Here is a 22,353-nt window from a genome sequence, read left to right as displayed (position 1 = left end):
TAATGGATCTATTAATACTGTCGTTGTTCTGGCCTTGCTATTGCTGCCCTTTTCTAGGAGATACTGTTTAAGGTAGACTTCCTGGTATTTTGGTTCTTAAAATATTTCTGCCCCCTGTCCCCTGAGCCATAGATGCAGGAACTATGGTTTAGATTTATCCAGTGGTGCTGGACTCCCCAAAATCCATTGACCTCTGCATTATGTATAGTTAAGAGTTTTCTGAGATGATCTCCATTTGCCAGGAAATGTGCTTCCCAAACAAAAAGGGTTAGCAGGCCTTAGACTGGAACTAGGCTTATGTATTTGCAGATGGGAGGTCATTTTTTTTTTTTTTTTGCAGTAGTTCAGTATTTAATTATATTACTACAATGATGTTCTGTAATAAAGCTTAAATTTAGATATTAAATTCAATATATATTCACATATGAATATTTTAAAATACAAATATTTATATTTTCACATATGGATATATTTAAAAAACTTTCATTATAGCCAAAGTTTAGGTCAAAAGAATATTTTTTGGCATTATATTTCATGTGGTTTTTGTTTCTTACCTTGCTTAATTAAAGTCAGTTTAACGATCTTCAGGCGAGTTAGTGCAGGGGCTGGAGATGTGCTTCAGTGGTTAAGAGTGGCTGGTGCTCTTGCAGAGGACCCGAGTTCAGTTCTCAGCACCACATGGTGCTCTAGCTCCATTTCCAGAGAATCGCATTGTCCTTTTCAGTACTCTGTGGACTTCTGCATGCTTGTGCTTCAGTAAACCACACAGCCAGACACACGGACACATTACATAAACAAGCAGACAAATAAAGGAAAAATCTAAGTGCCAGCACAAGCTACCTCCACCACCAGTTTCTAAAACATTTGTGGGTGGGCATGGGTCAGTGCCTGTGTCTCTGTAACAAGACTTTAGAAATCAGGAAAACTAGGAAGTTTACCAAATGGGACTAAGGCTTCTTAGCATGCATAGTGGTTAGCTTTTGGATTCTATTCAATTCCTCGTTCACATAAAGCTTTTATCACTGCAGAAATAAACCAAGAGACTAGAACTTTTAACCAGTTGTGTGTGTGGTGGCATGTACTTGTATTCCCAGCTGTTTAGGAAGCTTAGGTGAGGGCATTTCTTGAGCCTAGAAGTTTGAGCTTAACCTGGGTGCATATCTGAATCCCAAATCTAAAAGTACTAACAACAGTTGTGATAAGTTTTATAGAAGTTTCTTATGTGATAGGCACTTGAACTAGTGGTACATTGTCAAACTCAAGTTCATACTCCATGCTGTTTTTGCTTTTTAGGGCCCGGGATCTTATATCATGAACTATATAATGTACATCTTTTGGGCTTTGAGTTTTGCCTTTCTTGCAGTTTCTTTGGTGAAAGTATTTGCTCCGTATGCCTGTGGCTCTGGAATTCCAGAGGTAAGCTATATAATATTCATTGCATGGAAATTGTATGCTGCCTTTTATCTTTAGAAAATAGAGTATTTTTTTAATATAAAAAGATTAAAAAAGTTTAAGCTAGGGGCTCGAGAGATGGTTTAGCCTATAATATGGAGGTTGATAATCAATCTCTCTCTGTCTCTCTGTCTCTGTCTCTCTCTGTCTTTGTCTCTCTCTCTCTCTCTCTCTCACATACACACACACACACACACACACACACACATCTCTTAACCACTAATATATAGCACATAAATAAGCAAATTAAGTTTAAACAACAAAAATATCAGAAATGTTTTATGCCCTGAAGTTCTTTGATGGATTAGTTGATATTTTGCTGTTTGACTCTAATTGTAATATATCCTTTCCTTTCTACAACTGTTGGCTATATTAAATAAGCTGATAACTCATAAATTTGGCCATTTTATATTTTAAGAATAGAATTTGACAATAATAGATCAGTAGTATACACACTTATTTTTTGTTTCATCAGTCGTAATTTAAAAGAGAATAACACTTAAGCTTGAACTCATTTAATTCTCTTTTTTATTTTTTAAAAATGAAATTTTCGCTGGGCGGTGGGGGTGCATGCCTGTAATCCCAGCACTCGGGAGGCAGAGGCAGGCAGATCTCTGTGAGTTCGAGGCCAGCCTGGTCTATAGAGGGAGATCCAGAACAGGCTCCAAAGCTACACAGAGAAACCCTGTCTAGAAAACTCAAAATAAATAAAAATAAAAAACAATAAAAATGAAGTTTTTTTTTTCTAAGATATTTTAAAAATGAACTGTAGATAAATACCTTTAATAAGGAATCAGTGCCTGCAGTTGTTTTGGTTATCGCTTATCCTCTGTGGTAGGTAAGAACATCCATGTGATTACAGTGTGGTGAGAAAGCATAATGTCTTTATTCATGATGGACTGAGATGTATCTAAATACTTTGTTTATTCCTACAACAGAAAATTTCAAATTGGCCTTTGATTACGTATCACTATGGCCCTGCATTTACTTTGTCATAACCTAGTATTTTTATTTGTTCCTGAGATAGGGTTGCCTCTTATCTTTGGTTACATATATAATTATATGATGCAGATTTATCGTATGTGTAAATATGAAGTTTTTTAAATTATGAAATATTTTATATATAGTTTGCCAAAGTTTGGTGGGTAGTTTGGTGAGTGAAACATGAGATTGTTTTAGCTAAGTTAAATTCTCATGTTTCCTAAAAGAAATTAAACTGTCTACATCCTTCCTTTGTAGATTAAAACTATTCTGAGTGGATTCATCATCCGAGGTTACTTGGGAAAGTGGACTTTAATGATTAAAACCATCACGTTAGTGCTGGCTGTGGCATCAGGGCTGAGTTTAGGAAAAGAAGGCCCCTTGGTCCATGTTGCCTGTTGCTGTGGAAATATCTTTTCCTACCTCTTTCCAAAGTACAGCACCAATGAAGCTAAAAAGAGGGAGGTAAGTGGTGTCTGCAGCTTGTGTAACAGGGCAGTGGGGTTAGGTAAGCCTCAGGCCCTTGAATCATGTCCGTGTCAAGACCTGCCTAACTTGTTCGGACACACTGTGTATTCAGAGGAAGCCTCGGGTGAAGCCCGTCAGTCTTTGTCCGGTCCTAATTTGGACTCTTCTGGAATTGACTGATACTGCTGGTTCAGTCAGACTAGCCAGAACCCCTTTGGTTTCAGTTGATCTCTCAGTTTGTATTCACTTGGCTTTTGACACTACTGCATGTTCTGGCTTGGGAAGTCAGGCTGTGTTTTCCTCTAAGAAGAGAAAAAGCTGGCAGACATGCTCAAGATAGCATAGAGTTAGTAGCAGAATCTGGATTTATTTTTCTCTGATTCCAAGAACTGTTTTTATGTTTTTATCTACTATGCTATTGCTATAATTTATGTGTATGTCTAGGCATGTTAAAAGTGAAATATCCAAATCCTGGATTAGGGAGACTGAGGTGGCATTCTCAGCCCTTTATATATCATGATCATTTAAAAGAAAAGAACAGGGAGCCCCAGAGGGGTTGAGACACTTAACCATGGTTGCACAGCTTGTCTGTGCAGTTAGGACTTCTGCCTTGCACTTGACACAATTCATGCTCTGTACAGAAGTGTAAACTTGGATGATTTGAGCAAGTGCTTAGGGTACCCTCGGGTATTTAATGGATCAAAGTAGTAGAAGGGATAAAGATTCTTAAGAACAGCAGTTCAGTAAACTTCCAAAGAAATGACTGTGTAGTTGATTTCCTGTAGGTGGAGAGTCAGCAATAAGGGCCCCGGGGCCCAAGAATGTGTGTGGGCCTCTTCCTTCCTTGCAACTGTCTTCACCGGTTAGTTGGTGACTCAAAGGGGCTGTTGTTTGTATTTAGAATGAGGCCTTTGGAACATACTTAGAGCGATACCAAGTGTGGCGGGATGTTCAGAGTGCTTCAGATAATAAAATACAGAGAAATGTTTAATGTCTTTCACAAGGTTTAGAGTAATTACTAATGGTAAAGCAGTTAGCTCCAAAATCTGGAGAAATGATAGCCTACTTAAAAATAAGTAAACATTTACCCATTCTACGTTCCTCTCTTCCCTGTTGGTAAAACTTCAGTATTGAAGGTTGCCAGTATTCACTTTCTTCTCTTTACAATACACTCACATTTGTATGTTTGGTGTTAATGTCTTAACTGAGAAGAAAGAGTGCAAATGAGTTTTAAATTAAAGCAGAAAAGAATAACTTTTTAGAAAAAATGAATACTTGCCCTTTGCTTTTCAAGGAGTTTGTGTAGGTTAGGAGCAGAAGAGGCGTTTGGAATAGCATGGATTATGAAGTCTGTCTGCTGTGTCTGAATTGATCAGGGCACTAGAACTAAGCCATGTTCTCTTTTAGGTCCTGTCTGCTGCCTCTGCCGCAGGCGTCTCTGTGGCCTTTGGTGCGCCCATTGGAGGAGTTCTTTTTAGTTTGGAGGAGGTATGTACAGAAATATAGCATTGAAAATGACAGAATTACATTTAAAATTGTATTTTGGTGTGCTTTTAATTTTTATAGCTGGTGTAATAGAATTTAAGTTTTTGAATTTATTTTTAGAAATTTTTACAGTAGTTCCCACAAAAAATAATATTTTATACATAACCCACAACTATGGAAAGTTGTGTTTTAATTTTCCAAAAAAAGGATTTGTTTTAAATGGCTTGTGTGCATCTGTGTGTGGGTGTATTCATGTGAATGCGGGTGGCCACAGAGGTCAGAAGAGGGTGTCAAATTCCCTGGGACTGGGGTTACAGACGGTTGTGAGCCTCTGCATGGAGGTGCTGGGCACCAAATTCCAGTTCTCCATAGGAGCAGTGTGTGTTCACTTGACTGCTGAGCCATCTCTGCGCTTTGAAGCCGCCTGCTTTAAACCTTTTATTTATGTGTGTGTGAATGTTAGTGATTGTTCTAGCTGAGTTTGGTTAATATATTTAAAACTAGCAAAATAAGAATTGTACTTAATGGAAGCCACTAAAACCTGTATATCTCTGGCTAAAATATAGTCCATATTTTTAATTTACTATTTTAAATCACTTTATAAGCTGACTTTTAATTAAAGTTTTATGATTTGCTTGTTTAAAATTTATATGATTATTTCTTAAACAGTTACTGATGTTTAAGGAAATAATTTTAGTGCTTTGGTGGAATATATTGTTTTTGTTTTCTCATTGGTTCTCCTTTTTTATGTTTTACATAAAAATATGCAGGTGTATGATTTTAAAATTTTTTCTTTTGGTTTTAGAGAAGAGACAAATCAACTACATTTGAATGAATTAACAAGAGTTCCTAAGTGGATATTTATTTTAGCTGACATGATTGAATTAGATATGACACTCCTTTTGAAAAACAGTTCTTGGTATTCTAAATGGTTATTAGACGTTCATAATCAGTTATTGTGAATTTGTAGTTATAGTCAAAAAGCATCATTTTTTTTATTAGGGCAAATCATGTAAATTCAAGCTGCAATAAAATTTGAGCTAGCTACAGTGAAGCTTATCCTTGTTATGAATCAGAAAGGATAGCATTGATTTTTCTTTCTGTTTTTAGGTTAGCTATTATTTCCCTCTGAAAACTTTATGGAGATCATTTTTTGCTGCTTTGGTGGCTGCATTCGTTCTGAGATCCATCAATCCATTTGGGAACAGCCGTCTGGTCCTTTTTTATGTGGAGTATCATACGCCCTGGTACCTTTTTGAACTGTTCCCTTTTATTCTCCTAGGGGTGTTTGGAGGGCTTTGGGGAGCCTTTTTTATTAGGGCAAATATCGCCTGGTGTCGTCGACGCAAGTCCACTAAGTTTGGAAAGTATCCTGTCCTCGAAGTCATTCTTGTCGCTGCCATTACTGCTGTGATAGCCTTCCCCAACCCCTACACCAGGCTCAACACCAGTGAGCTGATTAAAGAACTGTTTACAGATTGTGGGCCGCTGGAGTCCTCTTCTCTTTGTGACTACAGAAACGACAGGAACGCCAGTAAGATTGTTGATGATATTCCTGACCGTCCAGCAGGCAGTGGAGTGTATTCAGCCATCTGGCAGCTGTGTCTAGCACTCATATTTAAAATAATAATGACAGTATTCACTTTTGGGATCAAGGTAAGTGCTCATGTGAGATGATACTGGAATAATTTAGAGATGTCAGAAATATTTATGTGTAATGAGAAATGAAGTTTTATTCAAATGATTACAATTCTGACAGCAGAATCTGAAGAGTCCTCATTGGTCTGAAATCCAGAGGTTTCTAGAGACAGTGGCCTGAGTTTGTTTTTCTGTGTTTTCCGTGTTCTGGAGGCTGCATGCACTCCTATGCTTGTGTTCCCTCTCTTGCATTTTTAGAGCCAGGGATGGCTGGCCACCTCTCTCTTGTTTAACTCTTAGAAATATAAATCCTGATTTCACATGAAAAAAACCCTAGGATTACTTTTAATCCACTCAGATAATATAGGGTAACCTCTTGTTTTAAAAGTCAATTGGCTGACAATCTTAATTCTCTGCAGCCTTAATTTTTCCTTGGCATATAACACGTTCATAGATTCAGGATAAGCCATTATTCTACCTTCTATACAGCTATAGGATGTTAGCTTAACTGTGGTCTCAGAATCTAATTGGTAGAGCTCTAAATACTGTGGCTATCCATATAGCATCTAAAATCCTGTGCCCTGGACTCACAGCTTTCTCATTGATGCAAACACAGAGAAGCGCATGTCAGCTTGCCATAGAATGTTGTTCAGATCATGACACCTCTGAGGTTCTTGTAGCAGTTGACACTTGGCAGGGATGGTGTACTTTCACAAACTGAGCTCATGTGGAGTAACAGCTTCACTTCTGTGAGATTGGAAGGTTGGAAGTTTTCAGATTGCTTTTCAGGCCATCGGATATCCACTTCAAAAAATAAAGCTTACAGTTTATTCTTATTTTTCTTAGTGGAGTTAGTTAAAAGGACCATTAAGTGTTTGGTTTTTTTCATAAATCCCAGTGTCATTACTTCAGTAGTATTATACCAAGTATTCTTAGTGGCTGTAGCTGGCCAACACTGAGGAAGCTGGAGGCAGATGGCAGGCCCTTGTTAAGTCCTAGGCTCAGGCTGACAGATTATAACTGAAGATTATGAGATGTATTTTAATCCTTTGCATTGTATATTTCTTTAATTAGCTCAGTACATACCAGTGTTTACTTTCCTTAACTTCTAAGAAAGGATTTCTGCCAGCAAAGATTTTTCTCTTTCTAGTTGATTCACATGTATACTCCATTCAAAATATTGGGGGCTCTGGGAACATTGCCTGACTTAGGCTATAGCACTTGAGAAGTAGCATCTGCTGTCTCTACCATTTGTAAAAGTATAAGGGAAGGTCAGACTGGAAGCTCACTGTCCACAGTGAACACATTTACAGCAAACACCAGTCTCTTGTTTTCTTTTTACTATGGACTACTGAAAAATTGTTAGAGACTAACTAATGATAAAGGATAAATAAAGTGTGAGTTATTTTCTTTTTGGCTTAGAGAATTCACTTTATTGCATTGTTACTGAATTCAGAGACTTCCTAATGAACGGTTTCATTTAGTAGGATTTCACTGTGGTTGAATTTGTACTAGGGTTTTAGAATTTCATTAGGATATGGAGGGGCCAATTCTTAGCAACAAATCCCTAGGGTGTATTTCAGTCGTGCTGAGAGCTGTGTTCCTTCCTGCCACAGGTGCCCTCAGGCTTGTTTATCCCCAGCATGGCCATTGGAGCGATTGCAGGGAGAATTGTGGGGATTGCCGTGGAGCAGCTTGCTTACTATCACCACGACTGGTTTATCTTCAAGGAATGGTGTGAGGTTGGGGCCGACTGCATCACGCCTGGGCTTTATGCCATGGTTGGTGCTGCTGCTTGCTTAGGTAATGTGGTGGTGTTTCCTTGTTTGCGAATATTTGCAAGTCTGAGAAAGAAGAGAGCCAGTGTCAGTGGAGTCTTGTTCATTTGGTTGCTAGGGAGAAAGGATGCCTGATAGAAGGAAGGAATAATTTTAAAAGAAATGAAGCACTAATTCTTACGTAGTACTGGCTTTTGTTTTACTTGTCTGAGAACATTTGTTTAATGTAAAAATTTGATAATAGCATATTTGTAATCACATAATGCTTTATGACAGAGACCATCTTGGAACAACATAGGCTTAATCTGAAACCTGTTCAAGGAGACTGTTAGTTTTTTCACTTCTAAGGATCTGAGCCTGTCTGTAACCATTGATAGCAGTTGCTGTTCCTAAAATCAGCATTATAATGAAGCTTCAGAATAGTTTCACTTTAAACTGTAGTAATTTATCAGCCTGAATAAAAGATTTGTTTTTCAGCTTTCTAGCATCTAAGGTACATTTGTAGAAAAGTAAGAAATAGTAACTATTCATTTTAGTGAGATAAAAGCAAAATAATGACTCTAAATCTGTAAGAATCTATTATTTTCTTTGACATGAAAAAATTGTTTGGTTTTATGTTTAAAATTTCCACTAAACTTTGGTGTAATATTTAATAATAGTAGGTATTTGACTTTGTTTTTGCTCGGTGACTCAAATCTTCAGAAGTGTAATATTAGGTGAAATTAAATAACAAAATCATTTTCATCCAAGTAGCGTTTCTACTAAGTATAATGAATGATAAGAGAAGACTGACATGTGGACCAGCCTCTGGCTGATACCCCCGACACTAAGAAGACTACAGTGAGCCGTCCATGGGCTGAAAGAGCGCAGTGCAGGACTTAGAGGGAGCAGAGAGTTCAGGTGTTTCAAGAAGGGCAGATAGCAGTTTTATTGTTTTTAAGTTAAATTTTAATTGAGAAATTATACAGGTCACCTTCATACTTTGAAAGCTTTGGTCTTTGAGGTAGCCGTCTTTGAAGACTATGAGTCCCCAGTTCTTTTCTTTGGGCATGTCTTCTTTCCATTTGAAGTGTGAGCTCACTAATGACAATTAAAAACTCAAGACTCTTTGGCATCTAATTTATGCTAGACATTAACTTTAAGGTCATTTTTCAGTCAGACAGATCTGTCTGGTTCTCATTTCCTAAAACCATGTTTAAACATGAATGAGTTCAAGTCATATTCATGTTTTTTGTTTTTTTTTTTTGTTTTTTTGGTTTTTTGTGTAGTTTTGCCTTTCCTGGGACTCACTTTGGAGACCAGGCTGGCCGCGAACTCACAGAGATATGCACACATGCACGGTCTTCTATACTTTTAATAACTGTCCGGTAGCTCTTTTTCATACACCTCCATATTAGTCTTGTAAGTCAGAGCCATAGACTTACTCCCTGAGGTGTTTTCAGAGTAATCTGATAGGATAGGAAGATTCCAATGCAAAGATAAATTTGTCTGAAAACATATCTGGAATTCATGCTTTGAAGAAATGTAACTGTATTATGTAGTACATTTTGTATACTTTGGGAAACAAGTTAAATTGGTAAGAAGTAGACTATAAAAAGATTAGTATCTGAGTTTACATCAGGATGATTTATATTTGAAATTGTTCAGATTTGTTGCAAAGTTCTGGATTTGCCATTTTGGCTGGATGACTTTGGAAAAGTTCCTTTAGTTCTTTGATATTTACTTTTCTCATCTATGAAATGGAAGTACTGGCTTGTTCATTATGATTGAGGATTGTATGAGATAACATGCACGTATGGATGTTAGCATGGTTCTAGGTAAAATAAGTGATTAAAGACAAGAAAAAGTCTTTATACTGACTGGGACATACTGACATAGAGTAGATACATAATGCATAGTAGATCTTCCTTTTTTAGGTTAAACAAAAAAGTGTAATGAACTGACAGGTTTGTGAACTAGTCAGTGTTTTAATTACATTTATTTATTTACTTTGAGGGGTTTCAGAATAAGTGTCACACTTGTATGTGGAGGTCGGTGGACAGTCTATGGAAATCAGTTCACTGCTTCCATGTGGGTCTAGGGGTATTGAACGAGGGCTGTCAGGCTTGGCGTCTAGCCGGCCCAAGTTGTTAAGTCTTTTGACCAGAAGAACAGCATGATGGAAATGATGCTAAAGCCACTGTGCCAGTGCATGACTGTCTCCCCAGCGCACATGTGAGGGTGCCAGTGCATGACTGTCACCCCAGCGCACATGTGAGGGTGTCTGTTCATTACTGTCTCCCCAGCGCACATGTGAGGGTGTCTGTTCATGACTGTCTCCCCAGCGCACATGTGAGGGTGTCTGTTCATGACTGTCTCCCCAGCGCACATGTGAGGGTGTCAGTGGAGGCCAGCCTAGGCTGCAGAGTAAGACAGAAAGTAGTACTTAGTTGTGCGATGTGGCGTAGGAAGTAGGTGGAAAGTAACAGGGTGTAGGAGTCAAGGAGGAAAGAGAAGGTGGTATTACAGTGAGAGCACAGGGCTAGAGAGATGGCTGTCAGGTCAGAGCACAGCTGCTTTTCCATTGACCCCACATGCAGCTCAGAATGTTTGTAACTCTGGTTCCAGGGTAGCAGACGGCCTCTTCTGGCCCTCATGGGCACCAAGTATGTACATGGCACACAGATAAATACATGGGCAAATGGTTATATGCAATAAATATTAAAAATAAATTTAGAAGAACCTGCCATTTGTTTGTTTTGTTTTAGTTTTTTTAATGGAAGAATAATTTGTGTCCTGGACTAGGTTGGTAACAGTGAGAATCCTGAGGAAAGGACTCATAGGCAGGCGTTTTACAGAAGATTCAGATCTGTAGAGGTGACAGTGGAGACAGTCCAGTGTAACCAAGGTTCCGAAAACAGGGATCAGGGAAGCTGAATGACCCCTCTTGGTGAGGAGGAGAAATTTGGATTTCAATGTGTGTTGTTTTCTTGGACAGCCACTTCAGATTCTCTTTATAGTTGACAGAACGAGTAGTGAAGTGAGGTGTGCAGAACAGAAACACGGGAAAGGCACCAGGAAGTGGGAATAGATTAGGCTGGCCATGTCAGAGTGCACAGCCGAGAATGCATATCCGAGAAAATGAAGGGATGCCTTTCTCTCCCTTTCTCCTCCATGCCTCCTTCTTGGGATAATGGCTTCACACCCAGGTCCTTGTACCTGCTAGGCAAGCACCCTCCCACTGTGTTAGAACCCTGCCCCCAGCTCCAGAATAGGTGAAGTTTCTACCCGACAATATTACTCACATTGTTAGTAAATATTTTACACATTTTAAAAAGACATAGAGGAAATAAATTTATTTAATATTCTTATATGTTTAATTTATAAATTGTTAGCAAGCAAGAAAGAGCCACAATGTACTTCTTTGTATTTAAGAGGTTATAGTAGGCTTTTAGGAGAGTGGAAGTTAACTGTGCTGCAGCAGTACATCAAAATGGCCAAGTTGTTTTTCTTGGTCAACTGTGGTTGGTTGGTTGGTTGGTTGGTTGGTGGTTGGTTGGTTGGTTGGTTGGTTTGTCTATAAAAGGTTTAGGAATGTTGCTCTAATCATCATTTGTGCTATAACTGGTTGGTTTCTCTCTAGATCATATTAGAAGTAATGGCTATTATCCTAAGAGCAGTTGTTTTTGGGGATAAGCTTTTCACTGGTCAGGGTCTGGCTTTATTCCATGTTCACCTGACTAGTTCAAGGCTCTAGTGAGGTGGTGGGAGGAGCCTGTCTTCCCTGACCAGTGGTGTTTATTTCTTTCAGGTGGTGTGACAAGAATGACTGTCTCCCTGGTGGTTATTGTTTTCGAACTTACTGGAGGCTTGGAATATATCGTTCCTCTTATGGCTGCAGTAATGACCAGTAAATGGGTTGGCGATGCCTTTGGTAGGGAAGGCATTTATGAAGCACACATCCGACTGAATGGGTACCCTTTCCTGGATGCAAAAGAAGAGTTCACTCATACAACCCTGGCTGCTGATGTCATGAGGCCTCGAAGAAGTGACCCCCCCTTAGCTGTCTTGACACAGGACAACATGACAGTAGATGACATAGCAAACATGATTAATGAGACCAGCTACAATGGCTTTCCTGTTATCATGTCCAAAGAATCGCAGCGATTAGTGGGATTTGCCCTCAGACGAGACCTGACAATTGCAATAGGTATGGTTTCTAAAACACCGTCATGAATATCTGTCATGTGTTACACCAAGAAGCATTGGCGTTTAATTGGTTGGGTTTCCAGGGGCAAGTGGTGTTAATTTCTGTGCTTTACAGTCTGTGTTCTCCAGGAAAGGGGTTATGCTTCAGTGATTCTTTTTCTGCTCTGTGCTGGGAAGAATTTTAGTCTTTGTCAGCAGCTCTTCCCTGTGATGCAAAGGTGAGAGAGGAGACTCATTAGACCATTGAATTGCTGCCCCTAGTTTTCTGGGCAGTACCTTGGGGTAGAGATGGCCAAACACTTGTCTTTCCGTAAAGGCCTTTGCCATCACCCTTCCCATTCGTTCTCTAGGGGGTGCTAGTGGCCAGCCAGAGAAAAGGGGAAAGGTGAGCAGTTGTGGAATTAATATAGAAAGGTAAAGGAAAATGGTCAGGTTTGAAGACAAAACAATGCTAAAATTTTCAATAACTCATATTCCTACTGCCTGCGGATAGATACTGTTTTAACTTTTGTTACTTGGCAGAGACTGTTGCATAGGAAATAATGTTAGTTAAAGGGAATATGGTACTTTGGACACATGAAATAGCAAGATCATGGCATCAGAAATGTTAAGTCACAAGATGACTTTTGAACACATCTTAAATATTTGCCAGTGTGTACTTCTGTAGATTTAAAAAAATATTTTACTTGACAAAATCCCGTACAGTAAGTATATGTCTGTGTGTGTATTATACTATGTATTATTATATGTATACATAATTATACATTATTGAAGGATAAATCTGTTTGTGCTCAACAAAATACCATCTTTGAAATACCAAATAGATGTGTTCTCCTTAATAGAGAATTAATCAGAGAACAAGTTTTTAGAATATTAAGGGGTTGGGGATTTAGCTCAGTGCGCAAGGCCTGGGGTTTGATCCTCAGCTAAAAAAAAAAAAGACTATTATATTAAATCCAAATGAGAAGTCTCAGATTATTTAAAATCACGAAAAGGAAAGTGCTGAAGCTCTTAAAAATCTTCTGGGTGGCATTGGAACAGAAATCTGGCCTGACACACACCTGTCATCCTGTCACTTTGGAGGTGGAAGTAGAAGGGGACTGCATGTTTGAAGTTGTCTTTAAAAAGAAAGGAGAAAAAGAATGAAGTCTGTGTTGTTTTCTACTTCAAAGGCCTGGGAATGAATGACATTAAAATAATTTAAAAATGAAACAATGTAGCGTATGTGACGGCACATTGTATGGCTAGTAAATGATGCCCCTGAAAGTAAATTCTGCATGCATTTACTAGGCATTATCTTAAACATTCTTTTCGTTGACAAATGGAGGTGAATGTTAGTGTCATGTTTTGATGAGTGCTTTGTGGGATGTTAAGCTGGTTGATAATATGTTGCTGCACATGCTTATTTCATGGTGGGGACTAAAAATCTCTTTAAGTAGCAAATGAAAGTTAAAAGCGGAAGTGACAGTTCTTTATTTGGGGTGCGGGAGGTTAAGACAGAGTCTCTTTTAGCCAGGCTGGCCTCAATAATCTGTATGTAGCTGAGGATGATTTTTAACTCTTGATCATCCTTCCTCCACTCCCACAATGAAGAATGCCTCTTCTTAAAATGACACATTGAAGGCAAAGGGGCTGGATGTTCACTTCAGAGGAACAGTCCAAAGAATATATATTTTTTCCAATTGAGCATTTTAGGATAAGGATGCAGCTTAGCACCAGGCTCTAGATTTGTTCCCCAGCACTGCAATAAGTAAAAACAAAAACAAAATAAAACTATGTTGTCATAAACAGAGGCACCAGAATGCTTTGATGTTGTATTAAGGAGTAAAATCTCAGACTTGGATTAGTTTGACGAAGAGCAAGGTCACGGTTGTAGTATCTACCTCTCTCCCTGTGTCTTCCGTCTGTAGCTTACGGTCTCTGGGCTGTCTGTTATCTGCATATGTATATATCTGTATATATCTGTATCTGCCTGAATTCTGTTCTGGGTCGAACTGTCTGTCTTGCTATGTATTGCTGTAGATCTGTCTCTGTGTCAGTGTCCCTAACAAAGGCCTTTGTTCTGTGTTTATTGAACAGCACAGAAAACATGGCATGGGAAAGGGTTGAGGGATACTTTATAGAAATCTTTAAGAGATTTACAAGGGATTAAGTTATTTACTTACTTACCTGACCAAGAAGGACTCAGAAAAGCAAGCGTAACTGCAAACATACTGTCATCAAGTAATATCTGTTCCCACCGTTTATGGCAAATACTTGCCTATATAAAGTCGCTTTTGAATTGTTTGCTGTTTTCAGCAATCACCACTGTACACACATACAAGCATATGTCACTCTGGGTCAGGCGCATGGAAAAGTATGTAATTTAAAGTAAAGCTGTCAATTAGCTCAGGTTTTAAAAGCTAAGATTTCATGAGGAATCCAAGGCAAGTAAGGTTGTTTGTTATATTGTTCTCTTAAAGAGGGTTTCAGCAAATAGGCTGAGTACACAACAGGAAATCAGCTTAATTACACAGGCTTAATGACCTCAAGTGTATTATTAACTCAGAAGTTCCAGTCTCTGAATATGAGAGACACTTTCCTAAAATGCATCACCACATTTAAATGTTTGAGTATTTAGTTATTTTCATTGGTGATATATTTGTTGTTGTTTGTTTATTTAACATATCACATTGTTAATATTTGTGGTTATAGCTTTTTTTGTTTTGTTTTTTATGGTTTTTTGAGACAGGGTTTCTCTGTGTAGCTTTGCACCTTTCCTGGATCTCCCTCTGTAGACCAGGCTGGCCTCGAACTCATAGAGATCCGCCTGGCTCTGCCTCCTGAGTGGTGGGATTAAAGGCGTTCTTTGCCTCCGCCACCACCCGGCACTACAGTTTTTTTAAACACTTTGACTTTTTATACTGCAGTTTTAAATGAAGCCTTTAAATGAGAAGACTCTCATACAATATATCCCAACCAAAGTTTTCTTACACCCCCTCTCCAGATTCACTGCTTTTCCCTTTCCCTTCAGAGAGTAGGCCTCACAGGGATATCCACCAAATATGGCATAAGTTACATTAAGACTAGACACAAACCCTCATATTAATATCAAGGCTGGACAAGGCAACCAAGTAGGAGGAAAAGAGTCCCAAGAGCAGGCGAAAGAGTCAGAGACACCCCCATTCCCACTTTAGGTAGGAGTCCCACAAAACCCCGAGGTAAACAGTTTCAATATATAGACAGAGGATGTAGCCCAGACTCGTGCAGGCTCCGTGACTGTCGACTCAGTCCCTGTGAGCCCTGCTTAGTTGATTCTCTGGGCTGTGTTGTGCTCGTGTCCTAGAACCCTCTGACTCATACAACCCTCACCTCTTCTGTGGGGCTCCCCGAGTTCTGCCTAATGTTTGGCTATGGGTCTCTGCATCCCCTCCCATCAGCTGCTGGAGGAAGCCTCTCTTTATACTCTTCTTTTTGATATTGTTGATGTCACACTTTACATCATTTTATTCTGTGTATCCATTAAGGCTATATCTACCGTTACTGTTTACACTGTACATTCAGTTGTCATGCACATGTTGCATTTTTATGGGCTGAAAGCAACTTAGTAAGCATTTTTCAAGAACCATCTATGTTGTTCACTAATGGATGTCTTTTGCATACCATGACCATACTTTTCAGGTGGCCCATCCATGAGCCTTTAGGATGCCCTGGTAGTCAAGATGTTTATAGCACTGCTGAATATAGCTTCCGTGGTCAGAAAGACTAAAAAGCACAAAAGCTTTCATTTAGGAGCAGTAATATTCCCTTCTCTCCTGTCAGACTGGTGTTTATTATTTTGGCTTAAATATTTTTGTAGCAAAATATTTTCACTATAACTAATACCATATTTACACACACACAGAGAGAGAGAGAGAGAGAGAGAGAGAGAGAGAGAGAGAGAGAGAGAGAGTGTTTTCAGTGAATATTTACTCAAAAACAAAGCTTTATGCTGGATGACTTTCATTTGCATATGTTGCCCATGTTGTGGGTTTCTGTTTTCCTTTGTGTGGCCCCTTGCACTTCTTGCACATTGTGTCTTGCACTTTCAAAGGTGAAACAGGCAGCTGGACAGAGAACATCGGAGGGGGGAGGAATTGATAGAACCTTTATAAATAAAACAGCCCAGTAGGGTGTGATGGCGCACATCTTTAATCCTAGCACTCAAGAGGCAGGCAGATCTGAGTTTGAGGCTGGCCTGGTCTAGTCTACAGAGCCAGTTCCAGGACAGCCATGACTCCACAGAGAAACCCAGTCTCGGGAGTGTAATTATAGTTAGGAAGAGCCAGCCCATTTGCAGTGGTGGAGTGTAGAGCAGAGACAGCAAGAGTGAACGTCTTTAATCTCATCTCCAGGGCAGAACTAAGTCACTTTCAGCACAGGCAGGCTTCATCTGATGACAGATTTTGTAGTAAACAGCTCTTGTGATGCGTACAGGTTTTAAATAAAATTATTTCAAATGTGCTTCCTTGTCTCCACAGTTCGAAAACAGTTCAGTGCCATTGAAGAAAATCACAGAATGATAATGATTATAGAAAATTATTGTCAGGTTCCATTTCTAGCAGATAGGGAAAACTACCAAATGGCTTATCAGTTAATTCTCTTTTAAGTAGAAGGACAGGAAAAAGGAAAGGGACCAGAAATCATAGAACACACTTACTGTTTTTAATGCCAAATGAGCAAAGCTGCATGTAAGACAAGAAAATCCATCAATTGAAAATGTTTGCTCTTCTCTATCTCCTTTTCAGAAAGTGCCAGAAAAAAACAAGAAGGTATTGTTGGCAGTTCCCGGGTGTGCTTTGCACAGCATACCCCATCTCTTCCAGCAGAAAGCCCTCGGCCGTTAAAGCTGAGAAGCATTCTTGATATGAGCCCTTTCACAGTCACAGACCATACCCCAATGGAGATTGTGGTGGACATCTTCCGAAAGCTGGGTCTGAGGCAGTGCCTTGTAACTCACAACGGGTAAGTTTAGCATAACAGACATGGATTCACTCACTGCATTACTGGTCCTTATTAGTGGAACCTTTTCAGGGCAGAGTGTGAGTCAGGTCCCAAGTGGGACTGTCTGACTTAGTTTGTAATAACTTGAGGATCAGTCTTCCCTGGGAGTAAGGAGGATGTCAGCTCTGTGCTTGTTGTCAAGGATACTGTATTTCAGAGTTGGGCAGAGTAGAGAGCTTGGTGAGCTTCAGGTGTCTCTTTCCTAGGGATACTGGGCTCAGCCTTCAGGGAGCATTGCAGAACCATTTTCTTTTTGTGTTTCATTTCTAGTGGATAGGTTTGTTGTACATCTTTTTCTAGATAGTTTGCTATATGCTATTTGAGCCAGTATTTATCATTAATGAAGTAATACATGAAAACTTGTGGTTTAACTGAAAATCCTCAATGATGCTATTTTTCTTTTTCTTGTTTTCTACCTTGTCCAAAACAGATCTGACCCATGAACTGCTAATGGCATACAAACATTCATATAGTTAGAGCCTCTTAATTTCCATTGTATTATTTTTCTTAGTAGAATTTTTAATTTTTGTATTTAATTATTTTTGTTGTTGCTGAGACAGGGCCTCACTGTAGCTAAAGGCAGCTGGAGTTTGTGATCCTTGTGAACCTCATGAGCACTGAGATTACAGGCATGTGCCTCCTTGCTGGTAACTTGTTGGAATTCTTAGAATATTATTTCATGTGAAGTCATGTAGCAGAAATGCTAGGAAAAGGAAATAGATGGTTTTCTGGATTTGTTATGGACTGAAGGCTCACCCTGAATATCGTGAAGCTGATTAAATACTGTACCAAACATATCAGAGAATCACAATAAATTGTATCTTTTAAAGAATTTGTATAAAACATGTAGGTAACAGAACACGACCACTCTCTAGAGAAAGGCGGCATAAAAAAACAAAGATAATTTACTGAACACTGTCATACTTTGTCATGTAATTCTGCAGCTCTGCAGACTGGGTAGGAGGGGTTGACAGGTGTCTTGTTCACATTAGCGTATCAGCTCAGAGAAACCCAGACTCCTGCTACTGGTCTTCTTACTGACATAATGTCCTTTCTTCCCGATCTTTTCATCTCTTAAAACATTTTCTGGGTGACACAGTAGGCCATTTGGCTTAGGAATAGCAGTACCATAGATATTTTTACTTCTGTTTAAAACACAAGCGAAGCAGAAAGTGGGAACATTAGAGCCATGGTGGGTGTTTAGCTTCTGGAATACAATATAAATATATCAAGATGTGTTTCGTAAAATACTATGGTCTACAGTTTTGTTTACTATTGTCTAATTTAAAAAATGGTACCAAACTTCATTGTTTCAGACTTAATAAATATTGGTTAAACAGTGTATCTTTTCACAAAGCTTTACCTTGGGCCCTTTGAGTCATATGACTCAGTTGAAAACTAAAGTAAGTTTTCATAAGCTACTGTTGGCTTTGAGTTCTCTGTGCCTGGCCTAGGTTCTCTTCTGTACTGACAAATCCCAGTGCTATTCTGTAAGCAGTGATTAGCTGTGACCACAAAGTCCTGCTGTGCAGGTTAATTTTCATATTTCACCTTACTGCTTAGTTGACAGGATTTTGGCAGTATAGAACCTAGAAAGGAAAATACTTAAGGATTAAATTAACTTTTTATGGGGACAAGAATTAGTTACATACAGTTTTATCTGTGGCTGCCGCTGGCATATATATAAAGTGAAGGAGCTTTCTTCTTCCAGGGGGCTTATATTTCATAGCCTTGATCATATTTTCCTTATTTCTTCATAGAAAATAAGTATTCAGAAAGAAAAAAGATCATATGGAGAGGAATCGCTTGACTTTATTGTCTCTGAACTTCTTAAGCAGGAGGGTGTTTTAGTCTCACAGTCCAGTGGTTAAAACTAAGAAAAGCTGGCATGTTTGAAAGTGGAGACCATACAGTTCTAGGTAGCGTGTGTTCTCCAGCTTCCTGTAGTACCTTCGCAGTGGAAAACAGTTATGGGGGGAGAAAAATGCAGCAGACTGGGGGCCGTAGGTGCAAGAGGGAAAAAGAACAGAAGTAATGAGAACGGATCTGAACTGTGGTATCAGCTCAGTGTTGTCTCCCATTTTATAGTAACGGAACTTCTCAGAATCCATGAGTTTACAAAATAAACAGGTGCGAGAAGTTGCTAGAATTTTTTGTGACTGACTCAGTTTGAGAAGTACTGAATTAAATTACAGCTGAGGTTCACTTGGGAACTTCTCAGGACTTTGAAGATGTTGATGTTCTTTGCTTCCCCAGCTCTCAGTAATGGAATCCTAGCTTACCTGGCTTGCCTGTGAATGCAGATGTTTTAGGGGCACTCTTGGGATTACTGTTTCTTGGAACACACTTTGGGAAATGTCAGTTTCTGACCTTTTAATTTTCACATCATTATTTGTGAGCTTAAAATGAAACATCAGATTTTTCTTAAACAAATATTTTGCTTTGAATTTCCTTTCACCCTTTAAAACTCAGAGTGACCCTGAAACTGGCTTCCTGTTCTCAGGTCTTTCCAGAGGAGCGGTGTGCTGTGCCCTCCTAAAGGCCCTGCACTCTGCAGGTGCTCTGAGTCTCAAGGTGGCCGCTGGCCCTTGCAGATGTTCCACCTTCCTCATTTGCCACACAGTGACTGAGCTACTGTGATACACTGAAGTGAATCATTCTACTTAACTGGATAAACACAGCATGCACAAGAGTCACACTGGTGTTATTGTATTTAAGTGCTACCACAAAAACGTACTGAATTTATAGCTTAAAAATCCTTTTTATTAGCATATAGTAATTGTACAAAGTCATGGACTACATTTCATACATGTGTACAATGCACTTTGCACATATTCACCTCCACCACCCCAAAGCTTAAAAGAAAGAAAGAAAGAAAGAACCCTCAACTATTTTCCCAATGAACATTTCTCTAGTGGGCAAATACTCATTTTATGAAGCACAGTTTTTGAGCTTCTTGGAGAGGCTGTTCCCATAATCTAAAACTCCACTACAATGTTTTAAAGAAAATAACGTGAATACATGAACCTGTTTTTGCTTTTAAGTTTGTCCACCTTTCTTGCCCCTCAAGCACCAGCCACTACTGTTTTATGAGGGAGATAATCTGTAAGCCAGACTGCTGCTTTCAAGTCCTGTACTGACCCTCTTCAAGGAATCAGGCCGGGCGGTGGTGGTGCACACCTTTAATCCCAGCACTCAGGAGGCAGAGGCAGGGGGATCTCTGTGAGTTCGAGGTCAGCCTGGTCTATAGAGTGAGTTCCAGGACAGCAACAGCTACACAGAGAAACCCTGTCTCAAAACAAAACAACAACAAACGAAATCAGAATTTTCAAGGCAGCTTAACAGGAAAGTTACCTTAAGCAGACAGATCACCAGGAAATGTTTGATTATTCTGAAGACATTTGAGATGGGCTTTTGGAATTTATATCACTACATATTAGTCAAATTCATTTATTTGTTGTAAAATAAGCATAAAAATATTTAATAATTAAAAGTGGTCTAGTTTCACGTATCCTTATGAGAATTTATGAAAATCACTTTGTAAGATGTGATAACTGTAAACTGAGAAATAATTATTTAGAAAAATATGCATTAAAAATCATTTAGACCTCTACTCATAAATGTTTTATTACCATATTATAAGAAATGGGATTTAGTTCCTGAAAATGAGGTCAGTAGTATTTACATGTGCTCTTCCTGAATTGGAGTTCCAAATAAATAGTAAGAATCTAGTAGATTTAAGTTTTCTTAGGGCATTCAAACTCAACCACTTCCTCCATCACCCCCACCCCACCCCTCCCCTCATACTCACAGTGCTGAGGCAGATCAAATAGCTCTTAGAAACTGAAAAACGTGTTCATTCAAGGAGAGGACACTGAAAGCCACCCCCCAGTTTTAGAGGTCTGTAGCTGTGTATCATTAAGTTTCTTTCAGTACTTTTAGTTTGGGCCATCTTCATAGTTAAAATTTTAGTCATAATTTCATTATTTTGATTTTTAAAAAATAAACCCCACCATTAGACCAGTATTGTGTCACTTTTGAAGTTAGAATGTTTGAAAATGGAACCTAGATTTTTAAATCTTATTTTTATCTCAAGTTCATGAGAAGCATTCTTATGGTTTATGTTTTATCTCCTTCTCTCATTCTTTATCATTATGATTGGAACCTCTTTCAATTTAATTTCTCACAGTTATTAGCATAATAATCTGTTTCAGGATTGTCTTGGGGATCATCACAAAGAAGAACATTTTAGAGCATCTCGAGCAACTAAAGCAGCACGTGGAGCCCTTGGTGATTAGCTGTCAGCTCTCCTCACTAGACACCTAAGTCAGGAGGCATGAAACTTGTGAATGTTCAGTTCTCCCACCCCTGCTGCATAGCAGCCCACCATGCTGTCAGTCTCCCTGTCTCTCAGCAGATGTCTGTGAGAGAAGTAGATAGACTGTCTAAAACCCATTCTTAGAGAGGGAGCAGCAGGGGACAGTCGTCAGAATTAGGTAAACTGTAATAACTACAGAGTCTGCTGTTTGAATGAGGAGAGACTATTGGGCATGCTTAAACATGAAAAGTCTGTCTACCTTAGTGGATTCACCCATCTCAGAAGACTCCTGACTGGCTAAAAAAATGCCTGTGCTGTCACCCCCCAGCCCTTCACCCTCTTTTATGCTTCCTCATTTGTGGTAGTGGTGTGGGAAATCTAAGCTCCTTTGTGACTTTAACTGAGCTTAGCAAGTAGAAATGCTGACCATTAATTCTTTAATGGGCACACCAACCAGAGCACACTGTGTATATATCTGTGTCCACAGCATCAGTTCTTTTTCTGCTACCCCTTGCATATGCTCAGAGTTAGAATGTGTGTCCTGCCATTTCGTTAGTGGACTGTACATAGGTCATGTATGTGCCCCTTTTGTATGTTTCTAGACTGTCATTAAGTAGCTTATGTGTTAACGGGCTTTATATCTTAGTGGTGTGATTGATTGCAGATCAATTTTGATTTATGCATAACCAGTTGTCTGGCTTTAACAATTACTGCCTTAAATTATTTTGCCCTGCAATTGTCATACTTATATGAAACCTGTCCCCATTTGTTTAAGTACACAACTGAGTATGTATTCCTGTTGTACGCTAATATTTCACAAGTGTTTCATGCATCCTTTTTTAAAACTACTAACCTCAGTATAGTAGCCACTCATTCAGTCTGCTTCCTGCTTCCCTGTAATCATCTTTAGGATTACTTCTTGATTTTTCATCTTTTTAATGTGAGCATTAACACCCAAGACTTTCATAAAAGCACTGTATCTTCTTTTGGGGGAGCACAAAATTGAACAAACAGAGAACATAA

The 22,353-nt window shown here is 39.0% G+C and overlaps 1 protein-coding gene across 5 annotated transcripts in view; it reads left to right on the top strand.

The window, feature by feature from the left end:
• The window catches only part of Clcn3 (chloride voltage-gated channel 3), an 82,284-nt gene that overhangs the window by 56,556 nt on the left and 3,375 nt on the right, over window positions 1-22,353 (top strand). For 3 of the 5 annotated variants that reach the window (XM_036209452.1, XM_036209455.1, XM_036209453.1), the window contains 8 exons: window positions 1,294-1,416; window positions 2,692-2,898; window positions 4,309-4,389; window positions 5,497-6,042; window positions 7,641-7,827; window positions 11,593-11,991; window positions 16,757-16,973; window positions 21,227-21,302. In XM_036209452.1, coding sequence (XP_036065345.1) covers window positions 1,294-1,416; window positions 2,692-2,898; window positions 4,309-4,389; window positions 5,497-6,042; window positions 7,641-7,827; window positions 11,593-11,991; window positions 16,757-16,973; window positions 21,227-21,302 — 1,836 coding nt within the window. The remainder of the gene's footprint in view (window positions 1-1,293; window positions 1,417-2,691; window positions 2,899-4,308; window positions 4,390-5,496; window positions 6,043-7,640; window positions 7,828-11,592; window positions 11,992-16,756; window positions 16,974-21,226; window positions 21,303-22,353) is intronic. The other 2 variants (XM_036209454.1, XM_036209456.1) reach the window with 1 other exon arrangement.

This window comes from Onychomys torridus, chromosome 17, assembly GCF_903995425.1.
Source record: "Onychomys torridus chromosome 17, mOncTor1.1, whole genome shotgun sequence".
In the NCBI taxonomy this organism is placed as follows: domain Eukaryota; kingdom Metazoa; phylum Chordata; class Mammalia; order Rodentia; family Cricetidae; genus Onychomys; species Onychomys torridus.
This window is presented reverse-complemented; position numbering and strand designations above follow the sequence as displayed.